The sequence below is a fragment of the Mesocricetus auratus genome, unplaced genomic scaffold, assembly GCF_017639785.1.
Source record: "Mesocricetus auratus isolate SY011 unplaced genomic scaffold, BCM_Maur_2.0 Super-Scaffold_100038, whole genome shotgun sequence".
NCBI lineage: Eukaryota > Metazoa > Chordata > Mammalia > Rodentia > Cricetidae > Mesocricetus > Mesocricetus auratus.
The window spans coordinates 10,239,854-10,265,630 of NW_024429216.1; the positions used below are offsets into that span (position 1 = coordinate 10,239,854).

The 25,777-nt window shown below is 55.6% G+C and overlaps 1 protein-coding gene and 1 long non-coding RNA gene across 4 annotated transcripts; one reads left to right on the forward strand and one right to left on the reverse strand.

The window, feature by feature from the left end:
* Positions 1-37: 37 nt before the first annotated feature.
* Positions 38-14,341, reverse strand: Plaur (plasminogen activator, urokinase receptor). Of its 3 annotated transcripts, none has more exons than XM_040734303.1 (7): positions 14,232-14,341; positions 11,842-11,952; positions 10,945-11,088; positions 4,603-4,758; positions 3,080-3,214; positions 1,428-1,574; positions 38-494 (listed from the first exon to the last, which is right to left on the reverse strand). In XM_040734303.1, exons 1-7 carry the CDS (start codon positions 14,278-14,280, stop codon positions 265-267), a joined length of 972 nt encoding a protein of 323 aa, XP_040590237.1. In that variant the 5' UTR covers positions 14,281-14,341; the 3' UTR covers positions 38-264. The 3 variants fall into 3 exon arrangements, with proteins under 3 accessions (XP_040590237.1, XP_040590238.1, XP_040590236.1); XM_040734304.1 differs by lacking the exon at positions 14,232-14,341 and adding an exon at positions 13,876-14,082; XM_040734302.1 differs by lacking the exon at positions 14,232-14,341 and adding an exon at positions 12,102-12,326.
* Positions 12,951-23,286, forward strand: LOC121135484. Its single transcript, XR_005872587.1, has 2 exons — positions 12,951-13,162; positions 22,681-23,286. It is a non-coding gene; the product is annotated as an uncharacterized LOC121135484 (long non-coding RNA).
* The last annotated feature ends 2,491 nt before the right edge of the window (positions 23,287-25,777 follow it).

The window sequence follows — 25,777 nt, forward strand, 5'->3', positions numbered from 1 at the left end:
AAGCTAAATATGACAGAAGAGGTGAGGCCCAGCTTTGTTCACTGGTATAAAAAATCTTTTATTTATAAATATATATAATAAATTAGAGTAATAACAATAACGACAGCAACAATATTAACTCAACCAAGAGCCCCCTGCTGCCCGCAGCCCTTGCCCTACTTCTCTTCTGGTTTTGGAGAAACTGAGGCTCGAAGACAACAACACAGTGGCATACATGAGGGAGGACGAAGTCCCTGGGTCCAGCCAGGGTTTGGGGCTCAGGACTCAGGCCGAGAGGAGGGCGCCCCATAGCCTGCCGGTCAGGAGCAGGCAGACGATGAAGCCTAGACGAGCAGGGTCCGGCCTGGGGGCACCGCTTCTGGGGTCATTACAAGCACTGCCATCACAGCACGACACGTTGAGGTGGGCCAGGAGGAAGGCGTCTGCCACGTGCGAGCCTTGGCACCAGGAAGCCGTAGCGCAGCCTCTCACGGTGTAAGTCCGGTTTGCCAGCACTGAGGGAGACAGCAGAGCCAGGGATTCTCAGAGACAAGCTCCCGGGGGTGGGCGCCACAGCCACCTCTATCCCCCCGGGGGTGGGCGCCACGGCCACCTCTATCCCCCCGGGGGTGGGCGCCACGGCCACCTCTATCCCCCATCCCCCCGGGGGTGGGCGCCACGGCCACCTCTATCCCCCCGGGGGTGGGCGCCACGGCCACCTCTATCCCCCCGGGGGTGGGCGCCACGGCCACCTCTATCCCCCCGGGGGTGGGCACCACGGCCACCTCTATCCCGCCCATGGCGAGCAACGCTTCCCCAGGTGTGTTCCAGGGACCCCCGGCTGTGCCTCCCACTCACGCCAGGGTTGTTTTCATAGGAACGCTACGATGTCATCTGGCCCTGCCGAGCTTCTGCGAGCACAGAGATACTTTTCCAGAGAAACCCCAGGACATGTGATATTTGCAACAGGCTGAACACGAAAGCAGACACGAGGACCAGATGTCTGCTATTAAAGCCAGACGGGAAGAGGGTTGCCACACCGTAAACAATGACGGTCCCCTCTTTGTGCTTTTTCATTATGAAAAACACAGGCTATTTTTTTTCCACCGGGTCATCAAAGCTATTATTTATGAGACCAGCTGCAGTGGCGCACGCCTTTAATCCCAGCACTTGGAGAGGCAGAGGCAGGAGGATTTCTGTGAGTTCGAGGCCAGCCTGGTCTACATGGAGTCCCAGGCTAGCCAGGGCTACATGGTGAGACCCTGTCTCAAAAATGATTTCTGTTAAGCTGTAATAAGTTGTTTTGACAGGGCCAAACCCTCTTACGGAATTCGCCCTTCCTGCGGGCAAATGCCACCTTTCCACAGGAAGGTCCGCCTGGGTCAGGTCCCGCCCACCTGCCAATCGGTCTGGGCGGAGCACTGGGTCCCCTTCCAGCAGGGACTCACCATCTAAGCCCGTGGCCTCCAGGCACCGATCCATCGGTCCCCGGCAGTCAAGGAGGGAAGTCTCTTCGGAGGAACACCCGTGGGTGCTGTTCCCCTCACAGCTGTAACACCGGAAGCCGTTCGGTGGGAAGTCCTGGAGAGTCAGAACTTAAGGATAAAAAAAGACCGGAGATGAGCATTGGGACTCACGCATCCATCATCTGCCCACGCTCAGCCCGAGAGGCTAGGGCGCCCCCTGGTGGCCGTGTGCGGGAACTACACTTTCTTTCGGGGGTCTTGGTCTCTAGGACTGCGCCCCAAGAACTAGGTTCAGCTAGGTCTGATGGGGGACCCTAACTATGTATTATGAAACGAGCCCTACCCTCTCAGAAGTTACCATACAGAGCGACGTTGTTCACTGTGGCAGCCACGGGCTACCTATGTTTCTCAAGGTTTAAATCAATTAATTTAAACCTAGGGCTGTTGAGATGTCTCAAGGCCAACTCTGATGACCTGGGTTCTATCCCCAGGACCCGCATAGTGGAAGGAGAGAGAGACGTGACCCCTGAAAGTCGTCCTCTGACCTCCACACATGGACCATGGCGCGCTCGCCTGTGTGCATGAACCTACATCCACACAGAATAAATGCAGATTTAAAAACCAAATGATAAGTGTGTGTGCACCGTGTACACGCAGATGCCTGCAGAGCCCAGAGAAGAGCACGGGATCCCTCGGAGCTGGAGTTAGAGGTGGCTGCGAGCTGCCCAACCGTTGGAGCTGGGAACTGAACCCAGCTCCGTACCCACCCTGCACGCTGGGCATCTCTTCAGCCCCAGTGCGGAGGATGTCTATCAGTACGGGAACTCCTGTTGGGCAGAGTGTCCACAGTCCTAAGATTAAAGGCACTGCCCATCACGTCTGGCTTCACGGGGTCGCATGCGCCAGGCTATCCTTGACATTCACTCTGTGGAGGATGACTTCAAACTCCCGAACCCTCTGCCTCCACCTCTGGAGTGCTGAGACTGTTTGGGGGTTCAAATTAAAATTAAGTTGAATAATGTTTAGGACTGAGACGGCTCAGTGGGTACAGGGGCGGGCTTGCTGCTGAGCCTGAGGACCCATGTGACACGTGCCAGGACTCGGCTTCCCCAGGAATCAAAAGCAGGGGTTTGCATGATTTTAACACCTTTAAAGAAAAAAGGGTTTATTTATTTTAGTTTGTGTGTACGAGTGCTTGGGTCTGTGTACCATATGTATGCAGTGCCCATGGAGTCCAGAAGAGGGCATCAGATCCCCTGGAACTGTAGTACAGGTGTGAGCAGCCATGTGGGTGCTGGGACTCAAACCTGGGTCCTCTGCAAGAGGAGCTCGTGCCCTGTGGCCTTAACCTCAAGCTGACTGTGTTGGGAACACCACAGTGGCCAGGGCAGCCTGGCTCCACCTTCCCTGGACTCCCAGTTCTGACCCGGGGTGGGCGGAGCCGGGGTGGGGCAGGGGTGGGGTTGAGCGGGCTTCGTGTGCTGAAAACCGTGGCCCTGAACCGGCCTCATGGGCCAGGGCAGCCTTCCGGGAAGAGGTGAAGAACGCAGAGAGGACTTGGCAAAGAGAAAAGGTTGGCGGTTCTAGACAGGGCCAACAGCGTGCGCCCCGCCCCACCCCGCCCCGCCCCTCACCTGGGCCGCTATTGCAGTGGGTGGAGTTGCAGCATTTCAGGAAGTGAAAGGTGTGGTTGCTGTGGAAACCGGCTATGCCCGGGCAACCCGGAAGAGTGCCGCAGCCTCTGGTGTAGTTCTCATCCTTCAAGCTCCCTGCAAGAGGCAGACGTCAGGCTTGGTAAGAAGCCGGCTGTGGGGTTGTCCCCTTGGGCACCCCTGCTTTATCGGGGGCCTCTTGTTACTTAGGGTAGCTTCAACTCTAGGCAAAAGATTACATCTTCCATTCTCGCTTTGTTCTATGATAAAGGAGGCCCGTATGATAAACAGAACTCCATGTGTTTGAGGGATTTCCAGAGAGAATCCTTACAAAAACAAGGACCGGGCCAGGCCGGGCGGTGGTGGCGCACGCCTTTAATCCCAGCACTCGGGAGGCAGAGGCAGGCGGATCTCTGTGAGTTCAAGACCAGCCTGGTCTACAGAGCGAGTTCCAGGACAGCCTCCAAAACAATACAGAGAAACCCTGTCTGGGAAAAAAAAAAAAAAAAAAAAAAAAAAGGGCTGGAGAGATGGCTCAGAGGTTAAGAGCACTGGCTGCTCTTCCAGAGGTCCTGAGTTCAATTCCCAGCAACCACATGGTGGCTCACAGCCATCTGTAATGAGATCTGGTGCCCTCTCCTGGCTTGCAGACATACATGGAGGCAGGATGTTGTATTCATAATAAATAAATAAATCTTAAAAAAAAAAGAAGGACCGGAGATGTATGCATGTTTGTTTTTTGTGGGGGGGTTAGGGGAGACAGACCTTTCTTCCCCTTTTCTTCTATCTGGCACCAGGTCTGGAGCTGACAGCCATACGGTCACCAGAATGAAAGCAATGGTCAGATGTGACGAGGAGGTGACTGGATTCCTTGTCACTCTCAAGCTGAGCCGGTGACCCCGGACTTGCAGTCACAGGGTGCGTGCATGTGTGCGTGTGCGCGTGCGTGCGTGCATGTGTGCGTGTGCGCGTGCGTGTGCGTGCGTGCATGTGTGCGTGTGCGCGTGCGTGTGCGTGCGTGCATGTGTGCGTGTGCGCGTGCGCGTGCGTGCATGTGTGCGTGTGCGCGTGCGTGTGCGTGCGTGCGCGCGCGTGCATGTGTGCGTGTGCGCGTGCGTGTGCGTGCGTGCATGTGTGCGTGTGCGCGTGCGTGTGCGCGTGCGTGCGTGCATGTGTGCGTGCGTGTGCATGTGCATGCGTGCATGTGTGCGTGCGTGCATGCGTGTGCATGCGTGTGTGCATGCGTGCGTGCATGTGTGCGTGTGCGCGTGCGTGTGCGTGCGTGCATGTGTGCGTGTGCGCGTGTGCGTGCGTGCGTGCATGTGTGCGTGTGCGCGTGCGTGTGCGCGTGCGTGCGTGCATGTGTACGTGCGTGTATGCGTGTGCGTGCGTGTGTGCATGCGTGCGTGCATGTGAACGAAGGTGCCTCTGGCCTACAGTCCAGCGGTTTGACGGTTTCTGTTAGGTACAGCCTACAGGAGGACTCCCGGCGGGTGAGAACTTACTTTCCGCGCTCTGCAGGGTGACCACATCAACACACTGTTCTCTGGGGTGGCGGCATTGCAGGCTCTGCTCCCGGCCCCTCTCACAGCTCTGATCCAGAGAGCTGCAGGACATACACTCGAGGTGGCGGCCCGGGGGAAAGGCAACCCTTCGGGCTCCTGGGAAGACAGGTGAGGGGTGGCGGGTTGGAGGCCCAGCTCCTGCGGAGAACGCCCCTTGCTCGCCCCCCCTGGACTGGAGGCGGTCAGTCACGAAGCCTTTCTAGAACGTACCCCGCCTCTCTCAGCCCCGGACACCCCTCAGTATCAGCCTCTGCCTGGCCACCAGCACCCTTCACCCTAGTTCTCTCACAGGGCCCTAGAAGGAAGGCGTTAGTGGCCCCGACACAGTTCTCCTCCGCTCAGCCGCCCCCATAGCTCCCACTGTTCTTAGAATAAAACCTAGGCTCCTGATCGTGGCATTCAAGGCCCACTGGGCCCTGGCCGCAGCCCGTCCTCTCCTCCAGACTGGTTTCCCAGTCTCACAACGCAGACCCTCACTGGCCTCCGGACCTTCCTATACTCTGTTGTCTTTCTCTAGAACACCCTTCCTTTGGTCCTCGTCCTTCCTAACCCTCCCCAATCTTCATCGTCTTATTTATCACCTCCTCCAAGCAGATGCCATACCATCAAGCCACACCCCCAGCCCCTCACTGGGGGATTCTAGGCAGGGGCTCTACCACTGAGCCACACCTCAGCCCCTCCCTGGGGGATTCTAGGCAGGGGCTCTACCCCTGAGCCACGCCCCCAGCCCCTCACTAGGGGATCCTGCCCTAGTCTCACACGTGGTTCTCTCCTCATGACAGGTTACATAATTTGTCAGATTGGAGAGAGATTTGTGAATGAGCGATGGGGAAATAAAAGACGCAGGGTGTGTGGGGGGAGGACCTAAGAGGATGCCTGAAGGAGGTCACATGACCCATATTCAGAAGAGCATCCTGGGAAGAAGTGCTCAAAAAGGAACTCCCCTGCCCCCAGATTTTGGGGCAGCCAGTGTGGCTGTGCCGGAAATTCCTGTTTGGATTTTTTTTCTGAGACCCAGTTTCACTATGTACCCCAGGCTACCCTCAAACTCGCAATCGTCCAGCCTCAGCCACCAAAGTCTAGGGATTACAGGAATGTCTTGCAGTGCCTGGAGGAAGACCTGCTTTTGGTTTTCACGGATGTTTGTGGGAAGGAGCGGCCTGTGGGCCTTTTAGGCATTTTTCCTTGAACAAGATAGATGATTTGGCTCTGGGTGGAATGATTCACCTAATTGCCTCGAGCCTGCCAGTGGGCTGCCTGGGCTCAGACACAGCTCCCGTCTCCTGGGTCAGGAAGGAGAGGCTGTGCCAGGCTGGAGGATGGAGTGAGCCAAAGCCTGGGCCAAGGGTGACATGGTGTTTCCAGGGAAAAGCAACAGGTCCAACTGGCCTAGGCTCGAAGCCTTGAGCAAAATAACGAATATCGCGGGGATCAATCAAGCGAGGGTTAGACCTTCTGGGTCATCCACCCGTGGATGGTTAATTGGGACTGCAAGGAGGACCATCCAAGAAGTAAAGGCAAAGATAAGAATGGCTATTGGATGAAATAGCTGGAGATAAAGGAATCTGCTACATGGTGAGACCCTGCACCACCACCACCCCCAAAAAATCAAGGGCTGAGAATGCAGCTTGTTAGTAGAGCCCCTGCCTAGAATCCCCCAGTGAGGGGCTGGGGGCGTGGCTCAGGGGTAGAGCCCCTGCCTAGAATCCCCCAGGGAGGGGTTGGGGGTGTGGCTCCATGGTAGAGCCCCTGCCTAGAATCCCCCAGTAAGGGTCTAGAGGTGTGGCTCAGCAGTACAGAACCAAGACCCTCCTTTCCATTTTCAGTACTAAAAACAAATGTCTGGCATGCAGACTTGTATACTCAGTTGCTTCTTGGTTCTCCCGGCATCACATGCCTGAGTCTCTATCTGCCTCTGACATGGTTTATATAAGTTTGTTTCCCTGAGGGTCATGGATTGGAATCTTAGTCTTCAGAGCAGCAGAGTGAGAGGGTTAGGACCTTTAAGGCAGGGAGCTAGAGGGAATCTGCCTGGTCATTCATGGCATTGCTTTGGGGACTAATTAATAAATTAACTTTGGAAGGGACTCTGAGTTGACTCTCAGGAGAGAAAACTGTTTTTAATTTTTTCCCCTTCATTTTATTTTATGTGCATGGGTGTTTGTTTGTTTGTTTGTTTTGGTTTTTCAAGACAGGGTTTCTCTGTATTGCTTTGGAGGCTGTCCTGGAACTCACTCTGTAGACCAGGGTGGCCTCAAACTCACAGAGATCCTCCTGCCTCTGCCTCCCGAGTGCTGGGATTAAAGGCGTGCGCCACCAACGCCCGGCCGTGCATGGGTGTTTTGCTTGCACTTAGGTCTGTGTATTATATGCATGCAGTACCGGCAGAGTCCAAAAGAGGGCGGTAGAGCCCCCCCAGAACTGGAGTTACAGACCCGCAAGTTGCCTGATGTAGGTGCTGGGAACTGAACCTGGGTCCTCTCGAGAGCAGCCAGTGTCTGAACCACTGAGCCACCCCAGACTGCGGTTTGCTGTGTTTTGAATTCTCCCTCGGTATGTAGCTGAGAGGATGGGTGCGGTCTGTGTGTGCGTGTCGGGGAAAGAGCTCTGGCCGGAGCCAGCTGCTGGCTGAGGATTTACCATCTCTCAAACTGCGAGTTACATAAACCTCCCCCCCCCCTTTTAATTTATTTGGGTTGTTCTTATTTTACTGTTTTTCCGAGAGTAGGTCGTACTCTGCAGTCTGGTGCCTGCTAAGTAGACCAGGCTGGCCTGGAATTTATGGAAATCCTTCGACTGCACCCTCCCACGCAGGGATTATAGCTGTGTGCCACCACGCCGGGCTGCAGTTCGTTCCTTTTTTTTAGCCACTCAGACGGTGCTTGTTGGACAAACATGAGGGCCCGAATTTGATCCCCAGAACTAATTACAGTTGCACAGGCCTGTAATCCCAGTGTTGGGGGGGTGGAGCCGGGAGGGTGCCTCGGGCTTGCTGGCTGCCAGCCTGGCTTCAAGCCTGCTGAGGCGCTCTCTGAAGAGAATGGAGCGGAGAGTGACAGAGGAAGACACTAACTTCCTCTGTTCCCTTTGTGCACGCGCACACACTCGTACACATGCTCGCATACAGACTCACACACGCGTGGGCATATGCGCACACATTCACACGCACAGACACTGGAGTGCAGACACGTGCACATATGACCACATATGAGCACACACGCACACACCTGTGATCACACACACACATAGGCACACACACATGAACACGTTTTTGCACACACAGGCACCTACACACATATGCGCACACACTCATACACACATGACCACACACATGCGCACACACAAGCACACATAAGCAAGCACACGCGCGTGCACACACACACATACACACAGCTCTCAGTTTTTTTTCTGCCCTTTACATCAATCAATGTCTGTTCTAGAACCCGCCACCTTCCCAACGGCTTCCCTCACGAGTACACAACCATGCTCAGCTCCCGAAGGGCTGGTCTGTTTCAGCCCTGCCTTCGCCCCCTGGCTGGGGTCTCGGGGGCTCTGAAATGGCTACCCGCAGCTCTCCAGTGTCCCGGAGAAGCTCAAGTCAGTGCTGCTGGGACGCCTCTCCTCTTCATGCACACTTGCAAAAAACTGGAGGGAAAACTGTCTCCAAATCAGGGAGACAGTCTCAGTCTCGCGAGCCTCAGTCTCGCGAGCCTCTGTCTCCCTTCACAGAGCTGAGCCGGTGAGTTGGAACGTGCCTCGGGGACGAGCCATGCCACCTGTGAAACTCTCTGTGTCTGCCGTCTCTCCTCCAAGAGTCACAGGGCCCCCAGCTCCTGCCTCTGCTTCTTAGTGCTCTTCCGGGACTTCTGTCCTTTGTCCAGCTTTATAGCTGTCACCCGCAGAAGCATCGCACTGACATCGCGGAAGGAGACGCTTCTATGCTCGGGTCACGCACCACCGAGGTCTCCCTTTCTACCTGCCCAAGCTCCGTTCCCGCCCAGCGGAACCCGGATCTGGCTACCCTTCTCGTGGGCAAGCTCTCCCCTCATACTCTAGCTGGCTTCGAATCTGTCTCCCTTGCTAAGGGCAGAATCATTTGTCAAAAATAGAAATGGGAGGCGATAAAAAATAGAAAAAAGGGTCTAGGGACTTGGTGTAGCTGGTGGAGTCCTTACCTAGCATGCACAAAGCTCTGTGTCCCGTCTCCAACACCAAATAAAGCCTGTGTGGCTGGTGGCCGCCTGGGATCCCAGCACTCAGGGGGTGGAGGCAGGAAGACCAGGTATTCAAGGCCACTCACAGCCACATGGCAAGTTCGATGCCGGAGAGGACCATCTAAGAAACAACAACAAAAAAAGCCAACCGAGACGGCGCACACCTTGAGTCTCAGCACTGGAGGCAGAGGCAGGTGGATCTATCTCTGTGAGTTTGAGGCTAGCCTGGTCTACATAGTGAGTTCCAAACAGCCAGGGCTCCATAATGGAGAAACCTCGTCTCAAAAGCAAAAACAAAAACAAACCAATAAACAAGCAAACAAAATCCAGGGTCATCAAGATGGCTCAGAGGGTAAGGATGCTTGTAGCCAAACCTGAAGAAGACCTGTGTTCAAGACCCAGGAGAAGCAACTCCTACAAGTTGTCCTTTAACCTTCACAGGTAATATGGCAAGCATGTGTACACACCCAAACACACACAGACACACACAGACACACACAGACACAGACACACACACACACACACACACACACACACACACGGAAAATACACGTACAAGACTCAGCCTTGTACCAGAAGATGGTCTGTAGGTAGGATGGAGGAGGAGACAGCCCAGGCACAAAGGCACAAAGAGACTCTTCCCTCATGAGAACACTGGGACACAGACCCTTAGTAATCAATTTCCATCCAGCCCCAGACTCTGCAGGAAGAGCGGCAAGGAGTGCCGACCTCATCCTCCCTGCTCTTCTCTGTGTGCACTTGGACCAATGACCACACCTAAAGCCGTCAATCCAAAGGCTTATGGAGCCAGGTGGTGGTGGTGCACGCCTTTAATCCCTGCACTTAGGCAGAGGCAGGCGGATCTCTGTGAGTTCAAGACCAGCCTGGTCTACAAGAGCTAGCTCCAGGACAGCCTCCAAAAACACAGAAACCATGTCTCAAAAAACCAAATAAACAAACAAAAGGCTTATGGAAGAGTCTCCTTCCTCTCACACCCTCTCCACGATTTCCAGGTCAAGGATCATCCTTTTTATTTTGTTGTTTTTTTTTTAAGGTTGCCCAAAGATATCACACATGCTAGGCAAGGGGCTCTACCATTGAGGCACACCCCAGCCCCTCACTGGGGGATTCTAGGCAGGTGCTCTACCACTGAGCCACGCCCCCAGCCCCTCACTGGGGGATTCTAGGCAGGAGCTCTACCACTAAGCCACACTCCCAGTCCTACTTTTTTAGATTAAAAACTTTAAGTGTATTGCTATTATGATGATGATGGCGTGTGTGTGTAGGTCAGAGGACTACTTTGTAGAGAGTCAGTCCCCTCCTTCCACCATTACACGGATTCACGCAGGGATGAAACTCAGGTCACAAGGCCTGAGCAACAGGCACCTTCACCCAGGGTGCCATCTCTCTGGTCCTTTCCAGTTTTTAGTTTGAGACAGAGCCTAAGTCGTCCCAACTGACCTTCACCTTGTAATCTTCCTGCATCAGCCTCCCGAGCAGCTAGGATAACAGGTAAGCAGCACCAAGCCTGGTGGATGTGTCATCTTATACAGGACGGCCACGCTTGACACCCCACAGCCCAGGGATGCGGTTATAACCCCGGGACGGGCAAGGTGTGGCAGCTCAAGGCTGTAATCCAAGTCCTCGGGAAGCTGAGGCAGGAGCATGTCCCCTTTTCAGCCAGTCTAGGCTGCACAGTGTGATTTTTATCTCAATGGGGAGGGAGATGACCTGGGAGACCCTGCTGGGAACAAATGACAGGGGAGCAGGGCTGGAGATGGATGAGCCGGGTGCTGGAGTAAGGAACGGGCTCTTCCACAGGTCCCGAGTTCAATTCCCAGCAACCACATGGTGGCTCACAATCATCTGTGATGAGATCTGGTGCCCTCTGCTGGTATTGCAGACATGCATGGAGGCAGGGTGTTGTATTCATAATAAATAAATAAATCTTTAAAAAAAAAAAGGAACAGGCTTGGCGCTGGGATGATGGATGGCGCTGGGGTGATGGATGTAGGTCTGGGGGCAGGATCAGCCCTTTGGCATGCGGTGGCGAGGACACCCGACTCACCAGGCCTCATCCTGTTGCACACGTCCGTGGCACACACGACCTCGGCCAGGCTGATGATCTTTGAGTTCACCCGGTAGCTCATGGTCCTGTTGGTCTTCTCATAATGGGCGCAGTCTCTCACCTCCACCTCCAGCTCGTCACCGTCTGTGAGGAGTTCAGCTTTAGTCCCCAGAGGGTCCCCAGGCGCGGCCAGCCCACGACACCCAAGGTCTCAGGGTCACCCATCCCCAGCGACACTCCCTGTGGACCTGTCTTCTTGCCTGGGCCAACTCTGTCATTCTCTAGAATTATCCCCCCCCCCCCATACACATCATTTAGATTTTCTGGATCCATCTCCAGCTCTCTCCTAAGGTGAATAAAACCAGCAGGGAAGTGCCTTAATAGGAAGAGAAAAAAAAAAACCCTAACTTTTTGGAGACAGGGTCTTGCTATGTAGATCAGACTGTTTCAGGGCCCCTGATGCCCCTCCTCAGCCTCCCCAGTATTAGGGTTACAGGCGTGTACCAACGTGCCCGACTTTTCAGTAGCGGGCATCTTAACCTCTCGGCTGTCTCTCTAGCCTTCTCTCAGACAGGATTTTTTTGCTTTGTTTTGTTTTGGTTTTTTGGTTTCTCTGTGTAGTCCTGGCTGTCCTGGACCTCGCTCTGTAGACCAGGCTGGCCCCGAACTCACAGAGATCCGCCTGCCTCTGCCTCCCGAGTGCTGGGATTAAAGGCGTGCACCACCACCAAGCAGAGCCGCTGGTCTTAAGCACTGGGCCGTTTCCCGCTGGTCTTAAGCACTGGGCCGTTCCTCCAGCCTCATGAGATGTTTAAATGTCTGCATTTCCTTACTATCTGGAGAGAGAAGGTCTTCCGACTGTTGTTCCTACCAAGTTGTCGCTGGTGTCGACCTTACCTTCCCATTCGCGGAGCACGGTGGTCCTGCAAAGATCCTGGCCCAGGGCACACTCCTTCACCACACAGCTGTGGTTATCCTCACACTGCATGCACCGCAGGCCCTGGGAGGCTGGGGGGGGGGGGAGGTCAACAGGCTCAGAGCCAGGATGCTCGCACTCCACCATGCTGCCAAACTGGTCTCTGGGTCCGGTCCCCCACCCCTCTCCCTCCTTCCCTCTCTCTCTTTCTCTCTGTAGTCCAGGCCGACTTCAAACTCACAGCAATCCTCCTGCCTCAGCCTGCCTGGTGCACCACGCGCCGTTCGTGCTACGTCCCCCATATAAGGCCTCGGTCAGTTCTGGTCCGCTCGAGTCCCAGGTTCCACCCCCCTTCCGTGGGCTCTCTTCAGTGCCCGCTCCGAAGCCTGAGCTTCATCCCGGAGCTCTAAAGCCGCCCATCAGCCCTCCAAGACAGCGTCAACTGGGGTGACCTCCAAAAGCATTCTTCTCCCCTCCCCAACGCCCCGGGGTTCTAGCCCCGCCCTTTAGCTCCACCCTTCACCCAGGCGCTAGCCCCGCCCCCAACTCCTGCCAGTCTCCCTTCTCTATAGCTCCACCCAACATTCTAGCCCCGCCCCTGGCTCCCACCTCTGCCGCAGCCCCGCCCCCTGACTCCTCTCCTGAATTCTCTTCCTAGCTCTGTATCATCTGGTTTTGAAACGGTCTCCCTACGTATGTGTAATCCGGAACTCTACGGAAACCCGGCTGACCCTGAATGCAGAGCCACGGATTAAGGGGTCTGTCTTCCCCACCACGCTCTTGGTAGACTACCCTGCCCGGACTTCACTTTAATATTATAGACCAGTGAACCTCAACCTTCCCAGTGCTGCAGCCCTTCATTTAACACAGTTCCTCATGTTGGGGTGCCCGTCCCACCGCCCCAAGCATAAATCTCGTTGCTACTTCGCACCTGCAAATATCGCTACGGATCGTAACTGTCTGCGTTTTCCGATGGTCTTATGCGACCCCCCCCCCCCCGTGCACTGTCATAGACCCACCACAGCCCCTAAATGTTAGCCCCTCCCTGACCCCGCCCCGGGCTCGGAGCCACTCCCCGTCCCAAGCCCGCCTCCCAGACAGGCTGGGTTCTAAATCAGGACCACAGCTCCAGCCTGTCCTGCTCTGGATCCGCCCCGATTCCCGAGACGCGTTCCAGGAACAGAAACGCTAAGTAACTGTCCTAAGCCACACAGCCAGCCAGCTCTGACCCCAGGAGGTCGCCCCACTCCGGGCTGCTGTCCGCGGGCGGGCGGCGCTGTCCTCCCCGGGCTCCAATTTACAGTAAGAGCCATCCCGCCTGTCTGTCTGCGCCCCCGAGGTCCCGCCTGTCTGTCTGTCCCCCGAGGTCCCTCCTGTCTGTCTGCGCCCCCGAGGTCCCGCCTGTCTGTCTGCCCCCCGAGGTCCCTCCTGTCTGTCTGCGCCCCCGAGGTCCCGCCTGTCTGCGCCCCCGAGGTCCCTCCTGTCTGTCTGCCCCCCGAGGTCCCTCCTGTCTGTCTGCGCCCCCGAGGTCCCGCCTGTCTGCGCCCCCGAGGTCCCGCCTGTCTGCGCCCCTGAGGTCCCGCCTGTCTGCGCCCCCGAGGTCCCGCCGGCCTGCGCCCCCGAGGTCCCGCCTGTCTGTCTGCGCCCCCGAGGTCCCTCCGGCCTGCGCCCCCGAGATCCCTCCGGTTTGCGTCCCCGAGGTCCCGCCTGCAACTCAGAGCCGGTCTCCTCCGCGCCAGGTCCCCTTTCTACACTCAGAGCCCTCCCCTTCCCCTTTGTGGCCCCACCCGTACCCCTGTAGCTCCCTGACCACCCCGGGCTCCCCGCGGAGGTCCCCTTCCCACCCCGTTACTCATCCCCCGGCCTCCCGCGGACCGGAGGGTTATTCACCGCGCCAAACCCTGACTCAATCCCTTCTCCATTTCCTCTGCTTTCTCAACACCGTCCCCCCTCCCCCCCAGACACACACATTTCCTGGAGGAAGCAGGTGAAGGAGTAGCAAAAGCCAAACGTACTCGAGGGGACAGGCCCTGGGTCCGCTGGAAACGTTGGGGAGCCGATCTCCCTCTCACTCCCGAAGCGGGACCCCACCGAATCGAGAAGACCGCGGGGGCGGGGGGGGGTCACACGCCGGAGTTACTCAACCTCTAGCTGCGCAGTTACGCACCAGCTATCTGACATCTCGGGGACTTTGCAGGGAAGCCTGGGACGGCGCCAGGGATCGGTTTGCTAAATGAATGCCCGCGGGCGTCTGAAAGAGCCACGTGGGGCTGGAGAACTCACCCCGAGAGCAGTTGGGCGGGAGGGGAAGGGTTGGGTGCTGGGCTCCTCTCCCTCTAACTCACCCCGGCTGTCACCACCCAGCCCTTACCTGGGGCCCAGGCGGTCAGCAGCAGCAGCAGCAGCCTCTGCAGGCCCATGCTAGCTAGCGTCTGGGTGGGTCTCCACCTCTGCTCTAGTCCGAGAGCTGGGAGGGAGACAGTTTTGTGGCCCCAGGGCCCCGCCCACCGTTTACTTAAGAGTGAGTCAGTCCAGGCTGTGTGGGAGCCTCCCCTTCCTCCTCCCCAGCCCACTGAAGCTACCCTCCCCGGGAGGACTGACCTGGGGTCTCTGAGGTCACAACCCTGAGGCCTCACTCGCTGGGTTCAAATCCCAGGTCTCCTTGGGCAGCTGGATGTGCGGACAAGAGTAGGGGTCTGAATGGGAGAACCACAGGAGTTTGCTTACAAGGGGCTGTGGGCTTGCGGCGGACTCTGTACGGGAAGGAACGGAACATCAACCATCCTAGAGATGGTTCTTTTCAGGCAGGGGTGTGGTAAGGGTCTGGAGGCAGAGGCAGGAGGCTCTCTGAGTTGGAGGCCAGCCTGGTCTACAGAGCGAGTTCCAGGACAGCCAGGACTACACAGAGAAACCCTGTCTCAAAACAAAATGGGGAGAGAGAGAGAGACAGAGACAGAGAGACAGAGAGAGAGAGACAGAGAGAGAACACCAAGCAGCAAAGGCTGACTACTTCTAATGAACCAGAGTTTTCATATATAAATGTACACATATGCCTGGCGGTGGTGGCGCACGCCTTTAATCCCAGCACTCGGGAGGCAGAGGCAGGCGAATCTCTGTGAGTTCGAGGCCGGGCTGGACTGATAGCCTCCAAAACAATACAGAGAAACCCTGTCTCGTAAAAACCAAATAAATAAATAAATGCACACATATATACAGGATTTCTCTGTGCAGCCCTGGCTGTCCAGGAACTCATTCTGCAGACCAGGCTGGCTTTGAACTCACAGAGATCCGCCTGCCTCTGCCTCCCAAGTGCTGGGATTAAAGTCATTGCTCTACCATGCCTGGCTTTTCAGAGTTTATATTTTCAATTTTATTTGAGTTTCACCAGATAGGGTCTTGCTATGCAGCCCAGGCTAGCCTGGAACTCAAGAGCCTCCTGCTTCAGTTTCCCCAGTGCTGGGATCACAGACACGTTACCATACCGTGCCCAGCAGAGCAATTTGTGCAGGGGAAACATGTAGGACAGAACACTGACTCCCAAACAGAGGGTTCACTAAGTTCTTCGGCTCCTTACAGAGGACTCCCTTGTGCGGGACTCGGGGGGGGGGGGGACGGTATTCCAGGAAACGAAGCAGGGACCCCACCCTCACTGCCGTTAAGACACAGGATGCATGCGTTATCTGATCTTTCCCATCCGATGGAGACAAGGGAGGAAAATTGTTGGGAGGAACAGGGAGAGAAAAGCTCGTCCGTGAGGGGGTCTCACTGAAGCTGTGAAGCAGTCTAGTGGGTCCTTAGGGAAACAGACTAGGGGAGAGACGGAGCGAAGTCACTCAGTGCCAGGGCCCTGAGGGCACCGAATCGCAAGCAGGTCGGTGTGGCTGCCGGGTGGGAACCAGGGAGAGCAGAGGGCAATGCATGATGGGCAGCTACCTGTGCAGTAGTGATCTCACAGCGTGAGTCTCCTGAGTCACTGAGGCCGGAGCTAAGAAGGATGGAGCCCAAAGCCTCCGCGATATAGGCAAGCACGCTACTGCTGAGCCACGCCCCAGCCCCTCACTGGGGGATTCTAGGCAGGGGCTCTACTGCTGAGCCACGCCCCCAGCCCCTCCCTGGAGGATTCTAGGCAGGGCTCTACTGCTGAGCCACGCCCCCAACTCCTCCCTGGAGGATTCTAGGCAGGGGCTCTACCACTGAGCCACGCCCCAGCCCCTCACTGGGGGATTCTAGGCAGGGCTCTACTGCTGAGCCACGCCCCCAACTCCTCCCTGGAGGATTCTAGGCAGGGGCTCTACCACTGAGCCACGCCCCAGCCCCTCACTGGGGGATTCTAGGCAGGGCTCTACTGCTGAGCCACACCCCCAACTCCTCCCTGGAGGATTCTAGGCAGGGCTCTACTGCTGAGCCACACCCCCAACTCCTCCCTGGAGGATTCTAGGCAGGGGCTCTACCACTGAGCCACACCCCTAGCCCCTCACTGGGGGATTCTAGGCAGGGACTCTACTGCTGAGCCACGCCCTCACTTCTTGATTTAGCAATTTTAAAATACAGCAAAAGGAAAAAGAAAAGTCCCAAATAAAAGCTTTCTCCTAAGAGGTCATAACTCAAGGAGTGAGAGTAGGTTCCTGGCCAGGCAGTAGTCGTGCACACAGGTTTAATTTCAGCACTCAGGAGGTAGAGACAGGTAGGTGGATCTCTGTGAGTTCAAGGCCAGCCTGGTCTACAGAATGAGTTTCAGGACAGCCAGGGCTACACAGAAAAAAACCTGTCTCAATAGACCAAAGAAAGCCATGCAGTAGTTGTATATGCCTTTAATCCCAGCACTAGGGAGGCAGAGGCAGACGGATCTCTGTGAGTTCGAGGCCAGCCTGGTCTACAGAGTGAGTTCCAGGACAGGTTCCAAAGCTACACAGAGAAACCCTGTCTTGGAAAAAACAAAACAAAACTTCAGCTTCACCTTATGGTGCTGTCATGTGTGGGAGCATGGTATTTAGGGTAGTGTGAACCTGTGTTTTTCCCAGCCACGGTCACTCATGTTTGGCTCTAGAACTCTCTCCCGTTCCCTTTGAGGGGAGAGCTGCGTTTTACACAAGCCATTGGGACCCCAAATTCCTCTTCCTGAGTGACAAGGAAGCTGGGGCGGAGCCAGGCAGTCTGAGGTCAGCGGTTGTCATGCTGATGATGGACAGGATGGACCACTCCCTGGCTGTGTCACCCTGGGCCAACAGAGTTCTTCTGTTTCCTTTCTTGGAAAACGGGGCCCCTCTTGGGGTGGTGTGGGGGCTGAAGACCGGGCTGGGCTGGGGCGAGGCACAGGGTTTGCCTAGCACTGCATGAAGCTCTGGGTTCCGTCCCCAGCAATACGGCAGCCATGGCGATGGACAGTCTGGAATTGGAGCGTTCTGGAAGCTGAGGCAGGGGGTTCAGGATGGCTGGCATTACCGTGGTGGGCCACCTCCATCTGCCTCTGCGTAACTGTCTCCCTCCACACCCTCCTCCTCGGCTGTGTCTCCTTCTCCAGGCCCTCCTCCTCGGCTGTCTGTCCTTCCACGACCTCCTCCTCGGCTGTCTGTCCCTCCACACCCTCCTCCTCGGCTGTGTCTCCTTCTCCAGGCCCTCCTCCTCAGCTGTCTGTCCCTCCACGCCCCCCTCCTCGGCTGTGTCTCCCTCTCCACGCCCTCCTCCTCATTTGTCTGGTGCCGACTCTGGGGAGGCTCCAGCGAGGAGCTGAAGGAGGGCACAGGGAGGTGGCAGATCACCCACCGATACCTGTAGAAAAATGGCAGGAATGTCCACTCCTTCCTTCTGGTGACTCACCTGGGCCTCACCCGGCCCGATGGACTGTGGGCGAGGCCCATCGCGTGGGGCTTCCCCGGCCCGAGGAAGGAAGGATGACGTGAGGGGTGGGGGTGAGGACGGGAGAGAGGAGCAGAGAGATGGGGGGTGGGCAGAGGGAGGAAGGGAGGACAAGAAGGGAGGGGACAGGACCAGAGAACAGCAACACAAGTCAGGAGACAGAGGGGGAGATGGAGGGGACGGAGACTCCAAGAATGACAGAGGGTCCAGGAGGGTGGGGTGCGGCTCTCAGCTGCTGGGCCATCTCTGCAGCCCTCCGCATCTTAAAACATGTACTGCCGGACGTGGTGTCGCACACCTTTAATCCCAGCACTTGGGAGGCAGAGGCAGGCGGATCTCTGTGAGTTCGAGGTCAGCCTGGTCTACAGAGCGAGGTCCAGGACAGCCTCCAAAACAATACAGAGAAACCCTGTCTCGAAAAACAAAAACAAAATTTCTACAGACATTTTGGCTGTCAAACCAGGAAAGCGCATACATGCTACTGACACAGTCTGCAAATACCAGGTGCAGTGCTAAGCATCCTCAAGTGCATGGCGCAGCCCCACACTGAAGGATTTGCCAACCCAAATGTTAATAAGCAAAGGTGTTAGAACACCTAATCTAGGCCAGATAGTGCTAGGGAGGCAGAGGCAGGCGGATCTCTGTGAGTTCGAGGACAGCCTGGTCTACAGAGCAAGTTCCAGGACAGCCTCCAAAACAATATAGAGAAACCCTGTCTCGAAAAAACAAAACAAAACAAAAAAGTATTGCCGGATTTGGCGGTGCAGCGCTGCAATCCAAGGGTTTGGGAGGCAGAGGCAGAGGCGGAGGCGGGGTGGGGGTGGGGGACAGGGGTGGGGGTTGTAATTTCTGTGAGTTCAAAGCCAGTTCCGGGACAACCAGGACTGCATAGAGAGACCCGTGTCTCAAAATAATAACAATGCTAAGAGCAACAACGATAATAATATGTTAAACACACACACACACACACACACCGACCTTAGTGCTAGGGACGTAGCCTTGGGTGGAGCACACAGAATTAGGCATGCTGGCCTTGCCCCCAGCCCCTCACTAGGGGACTCTGGGTAAGAGCCCGCTCAGCCAGCCAGACTTCCTGTCGGTTCTTTTCTAGATGGGGGGGGGGGGGGGGGCGGTATGCAGACAGGGTTTCACTGCGAATCCCGGGCTAGCCTCTGGTTCCCGGCAACCATCCTGCCTCAGCCAGCCAGCCTCCTCCATCAGCCTCTGTCTTTTTTGTTTGTTTGTTTGTTTTTGTTCAGCCGCAGTCTTCTGTAGCTCAGGCTTGCCTCGGCCTCGCAATCCAATGAGGGAGTTTTTAAACCAGGGTCTCCCCTGTTTGCGTGTTATTGGGTGCCTGGGTGGGTGAGGGGGTCCATTCTGAGGGCAAATGGATCTTACACAGCCAGTCCTCACCACGGATGAGGAAACTGAGCCTTAGGACAGGTGGCGGCCCCCTCCCCCCAGTTTCCCACCCCTACCCACCCACTCACGTCCTGACACTGCCCATGTGGTCTTATAGAAAGGATCCTTGGCGCCGGGGCTCTGTGGTTGAGAGCGCATGTTCTTACACAGAGGACCAGGATTCATTCCCAGCACCCTCGGGGCGGCTCACAAGGGTTCACAACCAGTTCCGGAGTATGGGATGCCCGCCTCTCCCGGCCTGCACCCTGCACGTAGTGTTCCTGCAGTTACTATGCTGGAAACTCCCCCAGGGCCCCACTCCTCTCTCTCCAGACCCCGCCCCCTCAGAAAGACCACCGAAAGTCCAGGCTCCTCCCCCCAAGCTCAAGACCGAGCCCACGGGGTATCTAAGCCCCCTCCTCTAGACAGGTGGTGTGGCTTCTCCTGCCCCCTTCCCCTGATGCACCTCTGGGGGCTGGAAAGTCACCCATGATTTTTGTTTGTTTGTTTGTTTTTCGAGACAGGGTTTCTCTGTATTGCTTTGGAGGTTGTCACAGAGATCCGCCTGCCTCTGCCTCCCGAGTGCTGGGTTTAAAGGCGTGCGCCACCAACGCCCGGCCCCAAGACTATTGGTACAATAAACCCGGTCTTTTAAATTCAGCTTGATCTGGCTTACTGTGTGGGCAGAGAAACCTGTTATTGGGGTACGTTATCTGATCACAGGTGAAACACATAAAATAAAAATAAACCTCTTAAGCCGGGCGTTGGTGGCGCACGCCTTTAATCCCAGCACTCCGGAGGCAGAGGCAGGCGGATCTCTGTGAGTTTGAGGCCAGCCTGGTCTACAGAGCGAGTGCCAGGACAGCCTCCAAAACTACGCAGAGAAACCCTGTCTCGAAAAACCATAAATAAATAAATAAATAAATAAATAAATAAATAAATAAATAAACCTCTTAAAATATTTTTAAGACTCTGGTGGATGGGGCAGCAGTGGGGGAGGGGTGCTTGCTGCTGGCTCTTTCTGACAGCCTGAGCTCTGTTCCCAGCACCCACCCTGGGTAGCTCACAACCACCAGTAACTCCAGCTCCAGGGGATCAGACACACGCACACGCATACACACGCACGCACACAGATACTCACGCGCACACATACACAAATGAGCGTTCACACACACGCGTGGCACGCGCACACACTTTCTCGAGTGCACACATGTGTACAAGCTCACACTCGTGCATAACATGAACATACGAGCACTCTTTGCACACGCACGCTGTTGCGTGCACACGCACACAGGTACACAATGCACACTCTCATGCACACATGCACAGTCTCACACACACACACACAGTGTGACTACAGGTCCCTGCTCTCTCGAACCCAGTGTCCCCCACAGTGCTCTGCCCCAATCTGTCGGTGTCATTGGGGTTAGCTGTATTTCGTAAGATGCGCTCTCTCTAAGCAGGATGTGCGCCTCTCACAACTGGGCATCTTCCTGTGGTTTGTGTGACTTAACTGTGCTACCACAAAGAACGCTGTGCCCAGCTGCTGAGGTCTGAACCATAACCTGACATCCGGGAGTCTGAGGCAGGAGGATCCGGAGCTTGAGAGTTGCAGGGACTCCACTGAGAAAACGCCCGGTTTTCTCCACCCCCTTCACCCTACCTCGCTGGCACCCTGGGGCCTGTTGACCCAGCCGTGGGACCACCCCAGTCCCCTCTAAGGATCGGAGGCCTCTCATGGGATCTCCCCACAGCTGGCCATGGAACCCCAAGGCCGGTCGGTCTCCCTCTCTTGGGCGTGGGGACTCTCTCTTCTCACTTATCCAGAACCAAGGGCTCTACATCTGTAGCACAGATGGCTGAGCTGTGTACCCAGATTTCTGCTGCCTCATCACGATCTCTGGAAAAAACCACCATAGCTCTAAAACAACCCTCCGCCTGAGTCAGCTCACAGACTGGGCGACCTGGACCTCACAACTCTGGGGGGAGGCCAGGCTGCCCATACGTGGTCCTTGTCTTTGCTGCTAGCTAGATAACGATGCCAACAAGGCCAGCAGCGGCTGGTGGCTGCTGCTTGTATTTATTTAGTGCTGAGAATGGAACCCAGGCCCTGAGTGAACTGAGCAAGGACTTTACTGCTACTGGGAGATGGCGGCTCCTGGCTTTAATCCAGCACTCAGGAGGCAGAGGCAGGCGGGTCTCTGTGAGTTCAAAGGCAGCCTGGTCTCCAGAGTGAGTTCCAGGACAGCCAGGGCTGCACATGAAAGACCTGAGGTTATCAGGCTTCAGGCTGAATACCCCGTTGACGTCCCGAGCTCAATAACCAGACAGTTGGATGCAAACCGCGAGAGGTTTATTGTTTACACAGGCGTCTGTGGGCGATTCAGCAGCCTTAGCTAACTGAACGCGCCGGGCTCTAGGACAGTTTTCTTTTTATATACATACTTTTGGCAAGCAAAGTAATAGGGGTATTGTAAGGAGTGGAGCTACTGCAGGTGCAGATCTGGGCAAGCAATAGGGGTATTGTTAGAACTCGGGCATAACTCATCCTTCCTGGAGAACTCACAAGGTCAAGATTAAACTTATCTTAACAGCCTGCCGGAGTCCTGTATCGGCACTCTGGACCAGATGTTCTTTCTAATCAGACCTTGTTCCCTGCCTAGGGGAAGGGACCTTGGGGAATTTTCCACTGAGGCGAACTTCTGAGTCTCATAAAGGGGGGCGGTGTATTGAGGTTTTTCACACAGAGAAACCCTGTCTCAAAGACAACAACAAAAATAGGAAGAAGAAAAGAACTCTGCGAGTGACCTCACATTAGCCTAGGCTGGCTTTGAACTCCTGGTCCTCCTTCCTGCTTCTGTTTCCCAGGTGCTGGGATTGTAGGCGTGAGTCACCTCCTTGGGTTTTTTGTTTGTTTGTTTGTTTTACGAGACAGGGTTTCTCTGTATTGTTTTGGAGGCTGTCGGTCCAGCCCGGCCTCGAACTTCGAACTCACAAAGAGATCCACCTGCCTCTGCCTCCCGAGTGCTGGGATTAAAGGTGTGCGCCACCACCGCCCGGCACCTCCTTGGTTTTTATTCAGATAGAATTCAGAGCATGCTCTGTGTTAGGCAAGCACTACAGATGAATGGCATCACCACCCCCTTGACCTCCTAAACACTGTTGTCATTATTATTTTGAGATAGAGACTCACTTATGCAGCACTGACTGACCTGGAACTCATTATGTAGATCTGCCTGCCTTTGCCTCCCAAATGTTGGGAATAAAGGCTCAGCCCAGCGTGTGTATGTGTGTGTGTGTGTGTGTGTGTGTGAGAGAGAGAGAGAGAGAGAGAGAGAGAGAGAGAGAGAGAGAGAGAGAGAGAGAGAGAGAGAGAGAGAGAGAGAGAGAGAGAGAATTTTTCTGTGTAGCAGAAAGAAACCTGTCCTGGAACTCTGTAAACTAGGCTGATCTCAAACTCAGAGATCTGCCTGCCTCAACTACCGCCATCATCATTATTAACATGGGCTCCTTCCCCTCCCTCCCTCCCTTCCTCCCTCCCTCCCTCCCCTCCCTCTCTAAAGTAGGGTTTTTAAAGGCGGAAACTGAATCCAGGCACGTTGCTGGACAGCTGGACCGGGGGCCTTCGCAGAGTGAGCAGTTTGAAGCAGTTTGAAGCAAGCAGGAGACTAAGACAAGTGTTTAGCCCGAGGGGCGTCCACATGAACTCCCAGTTTTAACAGAAACTAAGTTAGCTGGGGCATCCTGATCTTTGGTTCCTAGAACAGAGCTGGGTAAACTCCTACAGGATTCCCCATCAAGGAGATCAAATTCTAGTTAAACCGGAAATGGCCGTGGCGAGAACACGAGACGAGGAACCTCTGCACCGTCCTGTCCTGTCCTGTTTCGTCACCGTGTGGCCCAGGCTGGACTCCTGCCGCAGCCTCCCAGTGTTGGCGTTACCGATAACATTACTGTATGAATCTAGTGAGTTGACACCTGCCAGGAGTCACGAGGCAGACCCTTAGTAACACTGCGATGAGACTGGGTGACTCCCAAACCGCCCCCACACGTCTCCAGACTCAGTTTCCCCATCTGGTGTTTTCCATGTCTCGCCCTGCCATTTGCTCTCCCTTCTCCTGGTGCTGCTGGCCTGGACAAGATCCTTGAATAAAAGCCTTCGCCCTCTTCCTCCTTGGTGGCTGAAATTGCGCTGTGCCTCCTTTCCTATCCTGGTGTTCCTCAGAGCACTGGCCGCCCCAGCAGGCGAGCGAGCGAGTGAGCGAGTGAGAGTCATGGTCTGCCACATCGGGAACCTTCCAATGCAGACTCCTCTATTCTTCAGCTGTGTGACCCCGAGCAGATCCCTTAACCTCTCTGGACTTCAGTTTCCCAGCCATGAAAGGGCAGTGAAAATGGACTTGCTTACGAGGGGGTATTTTTGTTTGTTTGTTTTTGAAATAAAGTCTCCCTCTATATCCCAGGCTGGCAGTCTAAAACCTGCGACAGTCCTCTGCCCAAGTGCTAGATTACACGGTGAAGCAGAGAGCCTGACCGAGTCTGTCTGAATAGCGTGCGTATCTGTCCTGTCCGCTGGAGAATGAGGGCTGATTTTCAGGGGCGGTTTCACAGGCGTGGGCTTTGCCAGCAGGGTCTGCTTTCCTTTGATCCATTTCTCCCAGTTTTGAGTTGGGGTAGGGCCGGGCGTTGGTGGCGCACGCCTTTAATCCCAGCACTCGGGAGGCAGAGTGAGTCTGTGAGTTCGAGGCCAGCCTGGTCTACAGGGCAAGTTCCAGCACAGGTTGTAAAGCTACAGAGAAACCCTGTCTCAACCGTCCCCCCCCAAAACAAAAACCCAACAGCAAAAGTGGCCTGGATCTCACCGGGGGAGTCAGTGCGTGACCTTGATTGAGACCTCAGGCTCTGAACTTTTCATTTAGAACGGGAAGGTGTGCAGCGAGGAGCTGGACCCCCTTCCAGGCCGGAGCATCCGTGCAAGACTTGAGGAGTCTCTCTTGAGTCGAGTCGGAGGCTGGCTGGGAGACGGGGTCCCCCCCCCCCGTTTGAGGGGCCGGCTCTACCTCCATGGCTTAGCCTGGGCGGCCGGTGGAGCACGGTTGCCTTTGCCCGGAGGTTGCTGCAAGCTTCGAGCCTGCGGACTGGAAGGCAGCCAGGTGGCTGGCCCTGAGAGCAATCCCCACCTAGTGTCTTTGCCTTGTGTCGCCCGTGGGTGTGAGGCTCCCCTCCTTCAGGCAGGCAGATGTCTCTCCCTTGTTTGCGCAGGGCAAAAACGGAGGGTTCCAACACCAGATGTTCATAGACTGACCTTTATACACGGCTGCTCTCAGGTATGGCTGAAGGGAAGGGTTTTTTGTTTTCTGAGATATGAGGGAGACAGCTAAGGGCGTCTGGAAGACTCCAGAGCAGAGAGCAGGGAGTGAATGCAGACTGAACGTGGCGAGGACACCGGACCTGGCATGGGGGGGGGCAGAGATGAAGACCACGGAGACCAAAAGAGAGGACTAAGAGAGGAAGACAAAAAGGCGGCAGCAGGGCCTTGAGGAGAATGAGCAGCGGGAGGAAGGGAGGCCTGTGAGCTTGAGAAGTTCAGGGTGAAGCGGAAGGAAGTGAGCCGGGCAGAGGACAGCTAGGGCGCCAGCGCGGACCCTGAAATGCGCACCGGGCACTTGAGACACAGAGCGAGCCTCGCGGCCAGCGTGCTCTCCGGTATAATGCTAATAGGCGCCACAGATAGTCATTTTCCTTCTGCCAGCGAGAGGGGAACCTCCTTCACAGCTCCCGAGTAATGCTGGCTTTTGTCCAACCACCAGAATTTGAACCTCAGTGGGTAGCATGCTGCTCCCCTAGAGTAACCGAAATCCTGGGTTCAGCCTCCAGTACCCACTGCAAATGGGGGCCGCACAATCTACAATCCTAGCACTTGGGAGTTGGAGGCAGGACGTTCACGAGTCTGAGGTAATCCTCAACTACAAAGCAAGTTCAAGGGCAGCCTGGGCTACATAAGACTCTGTCTCAAAACCAAACCAAACAACCATTCAGACATGGAGGCACATGCCTTTAACTCCAACCCTCAGAAGGCAGAGGCCAGTCTGGGCTACAGAGTGAGTTTCAGGCTAACCAGGGCTACATAGTAAAACCTTAACTCAGAGAGAAAACAAACAAACAAGAAACCCAAACTCCCAAAAAGCCAGTTACTAAAAATAAATTTAAAAAAACCGAAGTAACACTCCAAACCCAAAACCCAAATAGCAAAATGTGTTCCTCATTGACTCTCAACAGACCCTCCCGATCCCCAGTTCTGACTGTGGTGTGGGTCGGTGGTTTCTGGTCTCTCCTCAGCCCACAGGAACTTCTAACCTGGTCTCTGCGGCACAGCTGCTCCGGCATCCGCCAGCAAGGTTCGTCTTAGTTCACCCAGCTGCAGCTGGGCGGGGACCCAATGAGGCAGACTGAGGAGAGGACAGGGTTTGGGGGTAGGCAGAGCCACGGGGACCACCCTGAGGTTGCGCACAACCTCATACATCAAGTCAACTTGGTGCTGTAGGTGTGATGACCCAGGGCCGTGTGGTGACATCTGTGTATCTACAGAGGGACAGAGGGCCCAGCAGAGCTTGGGAAGGGGCCTAGAAAGTGAGACTGTCTGAGAGACGGGATCCTGTG